This window comes from Colias eurytheme, chromosome 3, assembly GCF_061535395.1.
Source record: "Colias eurytheme isolate Ceu_HAF_F1 chromosome 3, ilColEury1 Martin Lab GWU primary, whole genome shotgun sequence".
Classification (NCBI taxonomy): Eukaryota; Metazoa; Arthropoda; class Insecta; order Lepidoptera; family Pieridae; genus Colias; species Colias eurytheme.
In genome coordinates, this window is record NC_142982.1 from 6,095,306 (window position 1) to 6,114,802 (window position 19,497).

Genomic DNA, 19,497 nt, shown 5'->3' on the forward strand with positions numbered 1-19,497 from the left:
GGTAGAATTACAAACCTGTGCGATGTTGCCTGTTGCATTCTTATTTAAGGAAACAAAATATATAAATGAAAGAAACTTCTCTTCACTATTGAAATTTTAATGATTACAAACAAAAAGTAATAAAGGATCATGCATAATGCAGATGATATGCATCAAATATGTAAGCAAAATATCATATCAGAAATAATGATTTTTCTAAATCCTAAGTCATGACAATTAAAGTATTGGGTAATATTAAATTATATATGTACACAATACACATATTATACCATTAACCTGTGATGCAAATGTAATTAATTCTAAACAGCATAATATTCATTTGCATATTTATAATTTGCCAAATAATAATTTATTGGAAGCTGAATATTGGTCAGTCTTTAATTCAGTTTTCTGTTTAGAAATTGTGAAATATTGGCCTTAATTAAATTTATATAATTATATATTTTCTGTGACTGACATAGCCAAATCTTTTTGATCTATTTTGGTGTTAGTATTTTCCACATTTGAGTCACTTTTTTCTATTTCGTCACTGCATAGTGAAGGCACAATATTTTCATTTTTATCGTTTTCTATGAGACCCTTCTCTTTATCTTCAATATTATTTTCATTTGGTGTTAGAATACCTATACATGTTTCAGAGATGGATATATTATCATCTCCTAAATTAACACACGCATCAACTTCTTTGTCATTAACTATGTGATCATCATCATCAGATGAACCAAGCAAAATATTCTCGTTTGCTTCTTCCGCCTCCGGTGACAGCAGAGTCTGCTCAGATTGGGTAATCATATTATTATCTTCTTGGGTGGCATCTTTGGTGTGTGTCATATTTTTATTATTTTCACCATTACAATTATCAGTAGTAGACTGCTTCTGGATATTATTACAATCACTAGATAACATTTCTTCTTCTCTCACTTCTCTAACTTCATTAATGTTAGATAATTCTTCCACTTTATTTTCGATACTCACTTCAAAATGTATATAATTATTAGTATCTTCAAGGGTATTTTCGGATTCAGAGTAACTTGAGTTTTCAATACTTATAACATCCATAGCATTCAGAGTAGAACTTTCCGCATCATCTCTTGGGTTTTCATTATCAGAATCAGACAGACTTATTAGCGATTCTGATTCTGAATCTACTGCAGAGGAATTAGCTTCATTTTCCGAATATAATTTTTGCAAAAGGTGTAATTCATCAACGTCTGATTCAATATTATTATCATCACTAATAGTCTGTAATTCATTATCGTCATTATCTTTAGGTTCGGAATCACTATTTATTACTTCATTATCTTTCTCTTTCTGAACATTACTACCGCTTCCACCGTCATCAACCTGATCCGATTTTTCTTTATCACACTCAATCTGATCCGACTTTTCTTTATCGCACTCAATCTGATCCGATTTTTCTTGATCATCTTCTACATTCTCAGGTACTACTTCTTTTGGGCTTTCATTAACCAATTTAGACTTTTCCTGGATAAGCCTCTTTAAACGACTTTTTCTCTTTTCTTTATCTTTTAATAAAGTGCTGTCTGCATCATCATCTTCCTCACTCTCTATTGGAGATTCATTAGCTTCTTTATCACCTATTTCTACTGCTTCTAATTTTAATTGAATCTGTCTATCAGCATACCTAAAAAAAATCAATCAATTTAAAATCATTTTGTAATAATATTAGTAAAATTTCAAATACTGACATTCACTTTATGAGTATGCAAATGAAGGTTAAAATAACTTTCTTCTAATGAAGAAACAAATATTCTAGTTTACTTTGGATACATAAATTATAGTACTTACTTGTTGAAAACTTCTGACTCCTTTTTCGAAGCTATTTCTTTGTTTTTCTGTAGAATCTTCTTAAGATCTTCATCCTTTTCAGCAGGGTCTTCATTTGTTGGTATTCTAGATGCTGCTATTCTCCATTCATTCTCCTGTCGACGTCTTTGTAATTTTTTGCCACAACTTGTAAATATAGCTCGAGCTGGAAATATAAAGATGCTCTATATTTTTTTCTTAGTTCTTATTTTTATACTAATCAAGTAATGACAATTGACTGATAAAAGTTATGAAAACGCGACAATACATAATAAATTGTATGCTTTATTTATTAAAATTAGATATGTTTCCTCATTCCTGTGTGCATGTAGACTTATGACGAGTTAAATTAAGTAATAAATACATGTCATTATCATCTCTTTAATAGGGTTAAAACAAATTTTACAATTTGAATGAACAAAATTCATTTTATTTTGTAACTATAGAGTATCTAATAAATCATATATACAATCTTTAAAGTATATTTACCTTCTTCTATAATTTCCATTTCAGTCCAGCCAAGTTTATCTTCCTGGTTGGCCTCTCTTACACAGCGTAGCACATCATGGAAATCAGGAAACGGTAGTGGCGCTCCAATTGGCACTTTAACATTGATAAGCTTTTCAACTTTACGTACAGGGGCGGATGGTCGGCCAGGACGAACCTCAAGTTTAATACTTGGCTCTGATGGCATTTTAGTGCTTGTCAACTGACAGAACTTTGCGTGTACTTTGACTAATCTTTCTTTATACCTAAAATATACATAAATCATTAAAAAACACTGTCCTCCTGATATCCAAGTAATTTAACAAGAGGAAATATAAAAACATGTACATGTTATTTATTTATAAAATTCAAACAGGCAAATTGATTCTTATGGGAATCATAAATTACCATAATTAATATTATTCTCTATGCCATATGGTAACTTTTTATTTATACATGTACAAGCAATTTTAATAAAGTTCCTATTATAGATGGAAGTCCTTGTATGATTTAAATATAATATTATGATTGTATTGCAATATCTGCATAAGGTTGCTAATATGTAAATGTATTGGTAAGCAATAAATTATTTGAATTTGAAAAAAGTGTCAATTATTACTTCAGTATTTAAACAAAAGAAACAATAAAAGAGAAAATTTTAAATTTATTAAATTAGTATTTAAATTATTTACCTCTCAGTTAACAAATAAACTGAGTCATCATCATCATCAAAGTCAACTTCCTGTTCTTCAAGCTTTTGAATAGCTCTATGTAATTTCTTCAGTGTTTTTTCCAACTTCCGAATTTGTCTCTGACGCTTAGTGTCATATTCACTTCTATCCATTGTGTCTTCATTAGAGTCTGAAAAATAATTTTAAGTATGTAAAAATGCTCCATGACAAAATTCAAAATGTAAATTAAGTTTAATAAAAACATAAAAAATCAAATTAAATAATAATAGTCTTTCACAAATGATTGAATGTTTATGTACAAAACAAAATACAACCTGAAGATGATGATGATTAATGGATTTGAAAATTAAGAATTAAAAAAATATTTTAAGGTTGGATATACACATTCCAAGTGAATAATTAAAAAAGAACTACAACATCAAACACAGTAAAGAAGCATCAAACCTTCATAGTCATCTTCATTCTTTATATTGGCTCTCGTCATTTTCCGCTGCATATTTAACTCGTCAACAACATCTTTAATATAAAGATACATTTTGTCTGGTGATGCTTCTATAGCAAGAATCTTTCCAGACACCAGGTCTGTGAACTCCTCTGAATCAACAAACTCTTTAGAACATTGTCTATAATATGCTTTGATTTTCTTTTCAACTATCTTTTTCATGTCATCAGAGTTTTCAATACGAAAACATGTATCAATAAACTTTTGATAAGTACGATTGAACTCTTTGTCTTGCATAGAGTTGTCAGTTTCCCTTGTTTCAGTTTTACGCTGGTCATTCAAGTTACTCGGCTTTGTTTTATTCGCTCTGTATTCATGGTTAATTTTTATTACATCATTCTCTTCCATAGGTTGGATTTCAATTTCTACCATTCCATTATTTTCAATAGGTATCTCATGTGGATAATCAAGTTTCTTTTTACTATTTTTATCTTGCTTTGAGTTTAATGTTGGATTATTTTCATCTTTATTCACAATAGCTTTTACGGGGCTATCTTCAATAGTGATAGCATTGCTAGCTTCACCAGTATGTTTAGATTGGGCAGGTTTTATTGGACTATCTTCAATAGTTATTTCAATGTATCTGTTTGGTTCAGGTTCCTTGTTATTTTGTTCTTCTAACGATTCAACTTTTTCTAGACTTGTGTCTGTCTTTAAACTCACCCCATCATCTTCCTCTTCAGGTCTTTTGTACCACTGAGGTACGGATGTAGATGCTACCGGCACATCTTCATCATCAATTTCAACTGTTTGTATTACTTGAGGGGAATGTTTTTTAGTTTTCATTTTCTTTTGTTTACATAATTGAGATATGTTCATTGTAGGAGAATCATTTGTTCTTTTAATTGTAATACTTGGAGGCAAATTATTTAAGAGCACCCTACCAGGTATAATACCCTTTATTTTGGTCTTATTTGAAATTGTGGCTTTATGAGCAACATTAGTAGTTGCATTAGCAGGCCTAATGGGCTTACACATTTTAATTGGTATACAGCTGAGCCCTTGTTTCTTTGCTAGAAGACATTTCATATTTGATGGTATCCTTACAGTTTCTCTAACATTACTATTTACAAGCTGTGGCAAATTAATTGAAGCATTTTTGTTTATTTTATTTATGCCCTGACTTTTCGCCGGCGCTTTTTTAGAGGGCTTTATAGTTAAACCTGGGAGTTTCGCGTATGGATTTGGTATGCGTACCATAGCATTGGGTATAGTTTTTTTCTGTGGACACAAATAAGAACACTATTAGTTTTAATGAAAGCAGAAAAAATGCCAATAGATTGGTTACATCTTATACCTTTTTTGGTGCAGGTTCCTTCTCTTCATCGGAAGACCCCAATTCAATAACATCTTCGTTAGACATTTTAATTTATCTCAGCAAAATAATGTAAGAAAGATTATATGTTACCTATACAAAGTATTTGTATTTAAAGTTTTCACAATATTTAGTGTAATTTTGGCTTCCTTTTACTATGTTATTATATTCTTTAAACAATCAAAACCGCTACGAAAATACTTAATTACAAGCATCAACCACAAGAAGCCTGTGCAAGAAGCTAGAACTCAAAGTCAAGTTTGGTCAAGTCTCAGATGTCATTATTTTGTTCAATGTTGACAGTCTTCACTCTCCACAGAGTAACTATAATGCCTGGCATTCACTAATGGCCACAGACACAGGCCACAGAGCATTCACTGGCCTTGTGCCTCTTCGAAATTTGAGTTGGCAGCATTGCACGTCGCGGCACGACAAGATTCGGCAAATATCCAAGCAAATATCATTGAATTATGTTACGCCGTCACGCCCGTCACGCGTCGCGTCATGTGGTTTCATGGTGGTGGTGGTTTCGCCTAGAGAGCGGACGATCCATCATGTAACCTTTACAGTCCATCAGAGTTCAGAGATTAAAAAATGAATAATTTCGTGAATTGCTAACAGCAATTCCAATTTTTCATATAATCTGATAGCTATTTTCTATTTTTCTCCGCCATTTTACGGCGTCCCATAAAAAAAAACGTGACTATGTATAGTAGAGCCATTTTAATAGAGAACATTAATTGACAGTTCAACTAAATTCAACAACGTAACCTAGTAACGACGCCATAGAATAATATAAACATAAACATAAATAAACATATGTTATTTCGTTTTGTTAGAATTGCACATTTGCTTAACTTTTTTCAATTACGATTACAAGTTTATAATAATAATGACCGATACAATTAATTTTAAAATTTGATTTTACTAATAAACCATTCTTAACATAATAAACAATTTCTGATTTAGTGTATCTACAGACGCTCCGATTTGGTTGGTGCCAACCATATTGGAACCGACATGGCAACCATTCCAACATTGCTACAGATTGTCCGACGGTTGGCCTTCCAACTGTCAGTTGACCATAGAGTAATATGTCAGTTGACCATAGTACGAAGAGAATGGGCTAAATTCTACTATAGAAATAGAGAAAATTACAGTCATATGCGGCTCTTATAACTTATTTTTTAAGGTTTTTAATGTAGCCGCACTGTCAATTTTTTTAATACTTCTAACATAATAAAATACGCTTGATTTCTGGCATCTCTATTTGCGTAATCTTTGTTACTTAAGTCCCACAAACAGGGAAAGTCTTTATATAGTTCCAGTAATTTTATTAATATGTCACGTTCGGTGACCGTAACTCCCTCGGCGTTCATGTTGACGTCCTACACCGGCGGCGTTGCGAATGTGAATGAGCCAATTACCTATATTACTCTATGGAATGAGCCGATTTGGTCGGAACAAAGCTTACAGACGTTCCAATTTGGTTGGATCGGATAGGAAGTTGGTTTGGTCGGTATTGCTGGCGCATCCGACCACGTCAAACCAATATTAATAATAATTATGTCGGACCGACCGCTCTCTACACTTTCCGATTTGGTCGTGGTCGGATGGTTGGCACCAACCAAATCGGAGCGTCTGTAGATACACTTAAAGAACTGACGTCGCTACAATATTGTGTCAATAAACCTTTTTTCTTTTTAAATACCAGAGACGTGACTCTAAAAATCGAAATCTGACATCTAGAATCGAATGCATTGATTTCTTGTGAATAAAAATCATCATAAATTAATAAATGCGTTGTGTTTTTTTAAAGTGAAACTTTTATTACATCGTCTCAAACTTTTTGGTCTGTGTAGCGCATGTCGCGTGTATCGCGGCTGCCAAGTAGGTATACCTACTCGGCAGCCGACCGTCAAGCGACATGCGCTACACAAAGCAGTGTTCGGAACCGTTCGAACAGTTTCACTTTTACCGTGGTTTCATAAAACCACACAACATTTTTTTAATTATGTAGATACTTGTCTTATTTTGCTCCTTAAATTTACGAAAGAAAGTATATTGCTGGGACAGGGATTCGCCTGATGAATTTTAAAATTGACAATGTGTTTCAATTTCGATTGACAAATGTTTCAAGTCTGTGTCGATTAATTCACTCTTTAAACAGGTTATAGTGCCACAAACTTATCTGACCCGGTGACAGTGTCACTGATGTCGCTTTCTTTTATATAAACAAAATATTCCGTATGAAAAGTCTGTGAAAATGTGACATTTCAAAATGGCGGCACGTAGTTCCAGTTTTTGCCACCGGGTCAGATAAGTTTGTGGCACTGTACCTCCCTTCGAAGATAAAATTGATAGACGTCAAATACATCTACCTGATGAATTCCTATAAAGATATCTGATTCAGCTTCTTAATATGAAAGAGATCATTAGATATCCCCGCACTCGGAGCAATTAACAAGCCTTGCTCCGAGTCCCCGCAGGAATAAATCTGTCTGCTCAAATTTTGGCTCAAATCGACATGGCTCACATTTTTTTTATCTATGTCACAGATACAAAAAAGCAATACATAGCTGTCATTTCGCCTATAGATAAAGGAAAATTAGAGAAAACTATATTTTTTGCATTTTTTTTTTTATGAAATCCTCTAAAATACTAGTGCTTTTTCTGTTTTCATTTTTTTTCTGCGAACATTTTGCAGTTATTAGTTATTGGAAAAATAAATAAAACATTTTTATGTCTCGTTACTTGTAAAGTGTATTGATATTTCATATTTGATTGAAGCTGTCAAAATATATTGTGTTTTAATCAATTTCATAAAAGTATTTAGATCGAATTAGGACAATGATTAAACTTTTTTCTTTAAAACAACAAAAAAAAGATGAAGAAGGATCATCACGAGCAGGCGGTTCACAAAAAAAGGCGTCAGCAGCACAATTGCGGATCACAAAAGGTAGGTAAAGAGCAAGATTCGAATGTCTCTTAATAATTATATCTTTATAACCAATTCTTTTACTTTATACAAAAATTTATTACCTATATCTTTGCTTGTGAGTATTGTTTATAGAATTTGTTCACGGTAAAACTATAATATACTATCCTTTCTTTTTTCAGTTCTATCATAACTTTATAACTTCTTTGATTTACAGATTTGAATGAATTAAATTTACCCAAGACATGTAACACAGAGTTTCCAGACCCAGATGATTTACTCAATTTCAAGTTAATAATTTGTCCAGATGAGGGTTTTTATAGAGGAGGGAGATTTGTATTTAGCTTTAAGGTAAATCAATATTATGACGGCTTTAATATCTAGACAATAGAGGCAGTTATTCAAAATTTGAAGCACATCACTGTAAGAATCTACTTTTTCTACAACTTTGGTGATTGAGGAAAACCTAAATCTTTCAGGTGGAGTTATTTAGGAGCAAAGCATTATAGTTCTTGTCAATTAATTCAATGATAGTTTTTTTTAAACTTAATATCTTCAAATATATATAAAGCAATCTGTAAATATATTTGGATGAAGCAATTAAACTGAATTAAATTCAGTACTGTAAAAATTTATATTCTTGTCTCTTGAATGATAATATTCTTAAATCCATTTAAAATTCAAATGTCTAAGACAATTATTAGACAAAGTCCACTGCTACATCATCTGGTACTTAAGCTGAAAGTAGCCTATGTGTATATCCATACTAATATTATAAATGCGAAAGTAACTCTGTCTGTCTGTCTGTTACTCAATCACGCCTTAACTACTGAACCAATTTGCATGAAATTTGGTATAGAGATATTTTGATACCCGAGAATGGACATAGGATAGGTTTTATCCCGGAAATCCTACGGGAACAGGGTTTTCTTTGAAAACGCGGGCGGAAAGCTAGTACTAAATATCTAATTGTGTCAAAATTCATACAGTGGATTTTGCATAAAAGAGTAACAAATATAAATTCACACATTCTCACAAAGTTTAATTTTATAATCAAATTTTATCAACAAAACTATGAAATTGAATAAGTGCATTGATGCACAGTGTCGTAACTCAGTCTTAAAAATACATTTTGATTATTATACTGAGTATATCTTTATTACAGTACTAAAAAAATAGTGAAAATGTTGGTACTAAGTATGTAAGTAGTTATTTTAGTACTAGTTGTACCATGCAGTTCTGCCTTAGGGCAAAAGCAAGTATTTTTATTGGTTGTGTTGTTTGGTTGGTTACAACCTAGTGTTCACTATCAAGTATTGTCATCAAATCATAATCAAAATACGATTAGTGGTGTTTGTGTAGTAATTTTATAGTTCCTAAGTTCTAGTAATTTGTTGTGTCATAAAATAATTTACTTTTTAGGTAGGACCAAACTATCCTCATGAACCACCCAAAGTGAAATGTGAAACAGCTGTGTATCATCCCAATATAGACCTAGAGGGCAATGTATGTTTAAATATACTCAGAGAAGACTGGAAACCAGTGCTCACTGTTAACTCTATAGTTTATGGATTACAGTATTTATTCTTGGTAAGCATTTAAACTATATTCACACGAAAATCTGACAAGCCGTTTAGGCTCTAGGGTATGCCGAAGAAATATACATATTCCTTCTGTTGCAGTTTCAGTTTCCCATATTTTAGTACCATTTTACAAAATTCTAACATTAAACATTTTTTTCAATGAAACATTGGTAATATGAAATATCATAGTAGGTATGTATTCAAAATACGATAACAAAAAAAGAAATTCTCATTTCTAATTTGGAAAAATTGTCTTAAATTAGAACTTTATTCAATAATAGCTCTGCTGACTGATTAGAGCTAGCGCGCACGAACAACTTTGTCCCCGCAACTATTTTGTCTCTCCCATCAATTGTATGGGGAGTTGCGTCGCTACGTGCGCGCACTTTCATACTAGCCCATGGGTGGAGAGACAAAATAGTTGCGGAGACAAAATAGTTGCGGAGACAAAGTTGCTTGTGCGCGCACTGTCTTACAATTGAAAATGCTTTCAATTGAATTGACATTTTGACCAATTTTAAATTAATTAATTGTATATTGATCAGAAACAAAGTGTAGGTGTAATTTATAATATATTTATACATATATAGGTAATTTATATATAGGTAAAGGACTTTCAATATCAGTTTTAAGGTTTTTGATATGTGCAATAGTTACGAAATAATCGCCTGTGCACACATAACGATTACACCCTTTATATTACTGTGAATGTCTGAAACGAGAAAGATTAAAAAAAAGAAGAATTACCAATGATAATTAAAAAAAATACTATAATATGTATATTGTATACACTCTGCCCTAATAAAAAAATAGGCAGAATTAGGTTCTGGGACTCGCTCAGCTAGTGTGTTTTGGGGTCACGGTTCAAATAACATAACGCAAATCTAACTTAGTCTTGTTAAGTGCATATACATATTTATAAAATGTATGCATAATTCGCTCATTATGTACCAAGTCGTCGCGTCGTGGTGTAAGATAACCGTAACCCGTGAATGACGGAAATCATCATGAAAAGGATAAATGACGGTCATTTACCAATGATCTTAGTGAATGTTAACAGTCACCAGTGTATCATTACATGTAACACATCATTTCGGACATTCACGCTAACATAAAATACACTAAGAATAATTAAATTATTACCTACATATTGATATGAACAAAAAACAATGCCATAAGGAGAGGTTACTTACCTCCGTTAATAAATAATATGCAATAGTGCTAAGTTTTGGAAGTTAAAATATGTATACTGTACAGAATGTACACTCTTCAAAATGTCAAGACAAAGTCAGGTAATGGCCCGACTAGTGTACGCATAGTGTACGCTTGCAAGTGAAATGTAGTCTGTGAAAGAGCGCGCCTTATTAACGGCCATTACTTTTTAAAATACATACTTACAATTAGGGGTGCATCCGATACCGATACCGATATATCGGCGATACTTCGGGTTAGCCGATATATCGGTATCGACGATATTTTTATGACCGATACAACGATACTTTTTAATTAAAAAATGTAGTGTCAACGAGTGTGTTGTCTCGTCTATTCCGTTGCAAACGAGGCATGAACAATGGTCGGGAAAACCCCGCGCTTGTGAGTCTATTGTTGAGTTGTCCCAATATATCGAGAGATGCAGATCCATTCGTTTTTATTTATTTATTTATTAGACACAGCAAAATGACTCAATTAATACAATTTACATTACATTAATAATTATTTCATAAACTAAATTGGCCATAAAGCAGACGTATACAACAATTATAAAAAAAAAGGTCTTAAAATTTTTCAGTTTTAAAAGTCTAAAAATACATAAGTAACCAAATTTAACATCCATTGAATAAAAAATAAGTATAAAACATAAAATTCATCACATAATTAAAAATTTATCAGAATACATAAAATTAATACTACAATGATAACATGATTAAAATTTTGAAATTTTAAACATCCACGAAATAAAAAATATGTAAAATTTAATTAAAACATGGCTAAAACACTATAAAATACAAAATAAAAACACATAAAATAAAATATGTCAAATACATCAAAAATACAACACAGTCACTGAATAAAATTTACTATTTTATTTTTAAAACTATAAAAATTATCGTGAAAGATGCCAATGTCAACGTTATATTACTATGTTGTAAGCTATTTCTTTTATTGGTAACACTATTGTACGTTTTCATTAACCTATTAAATGGACTATTCTTTTTTAAATTAGTACGGGATAGACTTGGGCAGAAAGTACTAGAAACACCGTAACGTGGAATAGAGGCGTGGAATAGAGGCGCAATGACGTTTTATACCCAAACTTGAAAAAAATTGCGCAGAAGTACTTAAGTTTCCAAATGAGTTCTGTTGCATCTGAGAGACTATTTTCCAGCGTAGGTCTTATTCAAACAGACTTGCGAAATCGCCTTTCTCCGCAAAACTTTAGATTATGTACTTTGTTTTTTAAACAAAAAATCTTATGAATGTTAATTTTAATTACTAAGTAAATCTCTCTACTTTTTATATTAAAAAAAGACAAAATCTGACTTGTGATTTATTTATTATACCTTCATATTTGAATTCACAGTAAGCGTATCGGTATCGTATCGGCGAAAAGGCGTATCGATGCATCCCTACTTACAATATTGTTGGTGTATAAACTGTCTATCTTTTTGATACGTGATTGCTGTAGTGTATATTTAATTGGGAGTAAATTCGGGACTAAAGCGATCTTCACACTGCCCCGCATCATGCTGCAAGTTGCGTGTCGAAGCACCTACGCGCGTTCCTGCGGGAGTGCAGATCTGCATCATCGTGCGGGTTTTTTGCGCACTCACGCGCGTAGCTGCGTTTGTAGATTCACGCACGGCGGCTCTCATTTATTCGCCGTTCACTGTGGTGGTCGTGCAATACTGAGCATCACGACGCGCGGCACTGCGGGATTCGGTGTGCCATACCTTGCGTCTCGCCCCGCACCTATGCGCGGGGATGCATATTTCTCCGCGTGTATGCGCGTGATCCGCATGAACGCGAGTGGTTGCATTTTCAGTGTGTTGGACTGTGCGTGTTTTCTATACAAACGGAGATACTTGAGGTGAGGGGAGCTGGTGTAAATGAAATAATACGACCGTCTCGGTTGAGCTTATGATTTATTCTGTCCTAGTAAGATACAATACCACTACACCTCCGGGGCAAAATAACGAAAAAAAAAGTAATTAATACAAATTATTTTTTTTTTTTATTATAATATTAATTAATTAACAATAAGTAACTTAAATTTTCTTAATACGTAACACGTAGTACGTACGATAACATTAATTATCCTTAACAAAAGGTTTCGTTCTATCTTTGTGAACAACATCAATTTTCCCATTTTTTATAATTTTCACATTTGGTTCCTGTTCTTCTATTACAATATATGGACCATTATACAAAGTTTCTAATTTACTTCCTGTCTCATTTTTCACTAATAATAAATCGTTTGGATTGTATTTTACTTTATTAACATTCTTATCATACTTCAGCTTTCGGTTTTCTTTACACTTTAACAAATTTTCTCTTGCGTCTCTATTAGCTACTTGCAACCTGTATCTTAACTCTAAACTATAGTTATCTGGATTATACAATGGTTCTATATTAGAAGAAATTCTACTGGGAATTTCGCACGGTTTTCCAAAAACTAATTCATATGGGGCATATTTTGTACTTGAATGAACAGTATTATTGTACGAGAAACACCAAAATGGTAGCCAGTGGCTCCATGTTTCAGGGTGACTATCGCATTGTATACGTAAAAATGAACCTAGATGTTTATGCGTATTTTCAAGTGAACCAATAGTTTGGTGATGGTATGCTGTAGAGCTAAGTTTTTCTATGTTAAGTAATTTACATACCTCTTCCATCGTCTCCGAAATGAACTCTGTTCCACGATCTGTAGTGATGACTTTTGGAATGCCAAACCTTAAATGAAATTGTTCACAAAACTCCTAGCTACACTTACCGTATCTTTACTTCTAAGAGGATAAGCCTCGACAAATTTGCTTAACTCGCACTGAATTGTTAAGATATATTTATTATGTTCTAAATCGAAATCTAAGGGACCCACTATATCTAAAAATACTTTTTCAAAAGCAAAACTTGCCGTGGTTGTTATAACCATCGGTTCTCTTATATACCTAGAGTGTTTCATTTTTTGACACTTCTCACATTTATGAACAAAATTTTTGACGTCATTTTCAATTCCTGGCCAGTAGAATTTACGTTTTATATTATTAATCATTCTGCGTACCCCAGCATGTCCGCTTGTTGGTAGCAAATGAAAGTCATTTAAGATAAATTGTTTTTCTTCGTCATTATCTATTCTTTTTATTCCTCTTAAAATACAAATGCGTGGTCCGGACCACTTTTTAATACTCTTTATTTCTTCTATCATATTTTTAATGAATAACGCGTTATCTTCACTTTTTATCATACAAATCTCTTTTATTTCTAATTTTTCACATAATTTTCTCAATTTTTCCACAAAAACGTCTCGCGTGTATTGTGCTTTAAAATCGAGATTTACATATAATACCTTTTTATTAGCAACAAATGCGAAGCATTCAGATTCGACATCTATGCTTTTATTTTTTCTCATTTTCTTTAACAATTCTCCCTCAATCAAACATAACTCAACTGATCCGTTCGGTATCCTAAGTATCTCCACAACTTTTGGTTGATCAGGCCAATCGTTAGAGTTGATACTTGGTACACCGCTTTTCTCACTATCATTACCACTTTCATTCTTGTGTTCATTCATCTCTTTCATTTTTCTAGCTTGAGCTCTTGTTGTTACAGCTACTATTTTATCATTCATACCCTTTAAATCTTCTGACGTTACAACAATTCGTGACAAAGCATCTGCTAGTACATTTTCTTTGCCTTTAACATAAGATATTTTGAAATTATACTCTTCTAATGCTAAACGAAATTTTAAAAGTCTACTTGATGGATCCTTCATTCCAAATAGATAAATTAGTGGCTTATGGTCAGTTACTATAGTAAAACTACGTCCGTATAGATATGGTCGAAAATATTTAACACTCCAGACAATAGCAAGAAGTTCTTTCTGAATAGTAGGGTAATTTAACTCTGCTTTATTCAAAGGTCTACTAGCATAAGCTACTGGTTTCATATTACTGTTACAAAGTACTGAACCTATCGCCGTTCCAGAAGCATCTGTTTGCAATACGAATTCGTTAGAAAAATCTGGATATTGTAGAATAGGTGGTGAAATAAGAGCATTTTTCAAAATTTTAAATGAGTTTTCGCACTGTTCCGTCCAATCAAATTTAATATTTTTTCTACATAATTTATTTAAACAATTAGTTATATCTGCAAAATTTTCTATGAACTTTCTGTAATAGTTACACATAGCAACAAAACGTTTGACTTCATCAATATTCGTCGGTCTAGGATAATTTTGAATACACTTAATTTTTTCTTTGTCAGGTCGAATGCCATCAGCCGATATAGTATGACCTAAGTATAATAATTCAGTTTTTAAAAATTGACATTTACTTGGATTCAGTTTAAGATTCACTTGACGTAAACGTTCAAAAATTTCGATTAAATTTTTGTTATGGGACTCTAAATTTCTACCAAAGCAAATAAGATCATCTAAGTAGATAAAACAATTTATAAAGTTTAGTCCAGACATAGCTATAGACATGACTCTAGAGAAAGCACTGGGACTTGTCTTCAATCCCGTTGGTAGGCGTTTCATTTGATATTGTCCTGTACTGGTAGTAAACGCTGTAATTGGTCTTGAATCTGGTTTTAATGAACACTGATAATAAGATTGACTAAGATCTAAATGTGAATAATAAATAGCACCAGACAACGAATCTAAAATTTCTGTAATGTTTGGAAGTGGAAATTTGTCATCTTGTATTATCTCGTTTAATTTTCTGTAATCAATCACTAAACGCCAATTTTTATTATTTTTACTATCTGATTTTTTAGGTACCAATAAAATCGGACTGGACCATTCACTTTGAGATGGTTCAATTACATCATCATCTAACATTTGTTTAATTTGTTTCTCTATTTCTGGTTTTAAACTATGTGGCAATCTGTATGGTTTAACATATACCGGATTTACATTTTGTTTCAATTGAATTGTTTGTTCACCTAAGTTCGTGGTAGTAAGTTTATCGCCGGGCAAATGAAATATGTCAGCATACTTTGAACAAATGCTTTCTATGCTATGCCGTTCACTTGTACCTAAGTGATCAAGTTTCAAAGATTGCAACAATATTTTTGCACGTGTGAAATTAGAAGTACACTTGTCAAATGAACATATATTATAATAATTTAAAGATACTAATTCGGGCTCAAATACAGAAATGACTATTTCTTTTTCACTAGTATTCAATAATCTAATAGGAATTATGTTATTTTTAGGTTTTACTATTAATCCAGCTAAAAATAAATTTTCTTGTAACTCTTTCGGTATAATCACACAATCTTCTCTCACATCTGAATTTAATTTTATGTAATGAATAGATTCACATCTCGCTGGTATTGATATATAATCGGTACACAGTTTAGGTGAAGTATATAAAGGCAACAAACTTTGTTTTTCACTATTTAAGATTAAAATATTTTTTTCTAAGTCAATAGTAGAATTAAAATTATTAAGAAAATCTAACCCAATTATTCCATCTGATTTACAAGGCAAACTGTCAAATAAATAAAACTTATGTTCAAAATTAGTTCCATCGGATGCTTGTAAAGTTAAATAAACATAACCTTCTGAATAAGTTTTACCGCCTATACCATTTATAACTATAGGGTCTCGATGTATTGGTATACGTTCCGATAAAGAGTTACTACGAATCGCTGATAATGAAGCGCCTGTGTCTAATAACCATGAACACTTTTGAGTACCTATATTTAAGTATATATATTTTACGTTATTGTCACAAGTTAAAATATTATATTGTTTAGGTCCGAAAAAACTGACTCCGGTCCTGAGATTCTACATCTTGGGGATTTTCGACTTGTACTGAACAAATATTTCGACTATTATTACTATTACCCCTACCAGTATTAAATCGACTACGATTCGAAGTCACAAAATTATTTTTGTAATTATTACCACGTATTTGGCGAGCGTTATTAAATCTCCAATCATAATTATTATTGTTTACATATCTGCCTCTCGTATTAAAGGTGTTAGAATTCCGTCCTCGATTCGAATAAAAATTACCTCTAGTCATTTGACCTGAAGGTGGTCGGCTCTTTCGCGGGAACCTAGAGTAATTAAAATGGTTACCTCTTTTTTGTACGTTAAAAACGTTATTCGATGACGAAGGTTGTCCGAGCTCCTCATCCTCGGCCGCACGCACCGCGTCCTTCAGCTGCGAATAGTCCCTGGCTGATATGATGGTACTCAGCCGCCTATTACGCAAACCATCTGCAAACCTTTTAATTGCAAGTTTTTCATTTATAGGTCACAGTATCTCACAAGCTTTCGGGTTTCCGTCACTTTGAGCGATAGTGAGGCCTACGAATAAATCTGACAATTTATCACCAAACTCATTGATTGACATATTATTTTGTGACAAATTATTTAATTGGCTAAGTATAGAGTTAGCTGATTTCTTAGTTAGTAAATAATTCTTAATGTCTTGAATAAGACTCGCTACATCACTATACTCGCTTTTTAACTTTAACTTAGCAGATTTTGACAACCTTGTTTTTAACACAAATGAAATTAACAATTTTTTCTGACTATCATCTACAAGATATTCATTATACATTTCAATACCATCTATAATTTTATCAATAGTTTGTTCTGAATTATCCATTACTGGAATTAAAGAAGTAGCGGTTTTTATGTCAAATTTCTCCATATTTGCAACTGTGTTTTCACTAGTACTAATTTTATATGTTAAAATTTGCTTATATGCTAATTCTATACGGTCTATTAATATTTCAAAGACATATTCTGAAAGTTCTAAATTACTTTTAAAAATATTAATTATATTGTTATACTCTAAATATAATTCATCAGCTTCTAAAATTTTTTTCTTAACATTACATGCATATTTTTCCCTTCTAGTAGGACCTAATTTTCTTAAATTACTACTTATGTCATTCAACTTACTCAGAATTATTTCCAAATTATGTTCCATAAACTAACTATGTCACTTAAAGTCACTTAAATAAAATTGTTCATTTTCTTTTCTTGAAAGTGAAGATCGATGCTCCAAGATTGCACGTATTATATACGAAAAAAAAAAGAAAGAGGAGGATTTTCACAGGGGCAAGAGGGCAAAATTACGTTAAAAATAATTTGGACGAACGAAACAAAATTAATTAAAATAATTTGGGGAAGGGGCCGCGCACTTTTATTTTAGCTTCTGTCATCAGGCTGGGTCAGCTCCCTCGTCTGCTCCGCCGAATCTTCCGGACAGCCGTTGCCGCATTCGCAAGAAAAACTGCTGCTGCATTTTCCTCTGCATCCACTTCCTTTCACTGCGCCTCCACTTGGTTAGCAAGAAGTAGATCACGGTAGCAATAACCACGACTAAAATTACAGCTAGTAGAATGTTATTTGTTACGATCTGGTGTTGGACGTCATTTTCTTCGAAAATTTGTGCCTTGTTGGAACCTGCCGCATTTTGGTTTATCTGGATTTCCTTGTCTTCGGTTTTTGAGTACGATTTTCCCATTATGTTCAAGCACTTTTACTGTCTCTTTACACACGTTTTTCACCACTCGGCTCCAAAGTGACGCACTAAAGTAAAAGTTTTTATAACGACAACTGTAAACTTGGCTATCTACGAGCACCGAGGCACACAGGAATCCGCCGCGTTGGCGAAATTCGCCGAGTCGCCGGTCACCCGACACTCGCCCACGCCACGGTATGGCAGGGTCGCCATGAGGTGAGGGGAGCTGGTGTAAATGAAATAATACGACCGTCTCGGTTGAGCTTATGATTTATTCTGTCCTAGTAAGATACAATACCACTACATACTTACAAGTAACGTTAAACACGCAGTCACGCAACATGCAGCGTGGTGCGGGGCAGTGTGAAGATCGCCTTAGTAGTGTATATTTAATTGGGAGTAAATTCCCGAATTTTCTCCCTTGACCTTGATTATTTAAAGCTATTGAATGATGAATCACATCACCACAGTTCTCACCATTGGCTATGCAATGTGTAGTGTGTACTTAATTTAAGTAGTTGATATCAAATAAACCATAAACTGTTGTATTTAACTAATAACCGACGCGATATATCAAAAAACGGAGGTTATCAATTCGTTCGTAGCTTTTTTTATTTTATTTTAGGATGTACCTAACTATAACAAAGAAATTAATGTATAAACGTCTGAAAACACGCCGTGCATCAAATAGCCGATATAATAAAAATGGATATAGATCCAAAGATTTATTATTTCGTCAAAGTTTAAATATAATTCTTAAGAACCCACCGAACTTAAGTAAATCGGTCATATAAATTGATAAATATAAAGTGTTGTGTGCTATATTTAGAATATTGGTCATTTAGTAGAACTAGGTATGATGCGCGGGCGAGTTTGCTTACCCCAGTGAACTACTAAGATCTATTATCACTCCAATAATAACATCTGAAAAAACTAATTGTATTTTAATTAGTTGCGACTAATTCTAATTAAAATGCTATTTGCATATCGCTCGGACTTCAAATATTCGGTTTCAGAAAGCCTGGTTCTTAGAATATTATGTAATGATGATTAGGTTTAAATCGATAATTTGCATTCCATACATATAAAACAATAATTAGGTAGGAATACAATGCATAATTAGCAGACCTTCCGAATGCCGAAATAACTTGTTTTATGGGTGGTAATTTTGTTTGTATTTTTAAAGGAACCAAATCCCGAAGATCCTCTCAATAAAGAAGCAGCGGATGAGCTCCAGAGCAACCGAAGACTATTTGAACAACATGTGCAGCGCGCCATGCGCGGCGGCTACGTCGGATCCTCATACTTTGAACGGTGCCTCAAGTGAACACGACTCATCTGTAAATTATATATCAACATTATACAAATAAATAAATCTCACAATTACATAATATACGTATCTTTATTCTTTGCTTCTGAAATTCTATGCAATTTTTTAAAATT

At 32.7% G+C, this 19,497-nt stretch overlaps 2 protein-coding genes across 2 annotated transcripts; one reads left to right on the forward strand and one right to left on the reverse strand.

Annotated features, from left to right (window-relative positions):
* Positions 1 to 58: 58 nt before the first annotated feature.
* Positions 59 to 5,077, reverse strand: LOC149909617 (uncharacterized). The gene is made up of 6 exons (XM_090119665.1): positions 4,805 to 5,077; positions 3,450 to 4,728; positions 3,006 to 3,174; positions 2,317 to 2,579; positions 1,810 to 1,993; positions 59 to 1,645 (listed from the first exon to the last, which is right to left on the reverse strand). Exons 1-6 carry the CDS (start codon positions 4,868 to 4,870, stop codon positions 436 to 438), a joined length of 3,171 nt encoding a protein of 1,056 aa, XP_089975791.1. The 5' UTR covers positions 4,871 to 5,077; the 3' UTR covers positions 59 to 435.
* A 2,512-nt stretch (positions 5,078 to 7,589) lies between these two features.
* UbcE2M (NEDD8-conjugating enzyme UbcE2M) lies at positions 7,590 to 19,447 on the forward strand. Its single transcript, XM_090119667.1, has 4 exons — positions 7,590 to 7,781; positions 7,978 to 8,111; positions 9,183 to 9,350; positions 19,241 to 19,447. The coding sequence occupies exons 1-4, from the start codon at positions 7,673 to 7,675 to the stop codon at positions 19,379 to 19,381; spliced, it is 552 nt and encodes a 183-aa protein (XP_089975793.1). The 5' UTR covers positions 7,590 to 7,672; the 3' UTR covers positions 19,382 to 19,447.
* Positions 19,448 to 19,497: the final 50 nt, after the last annotated feature.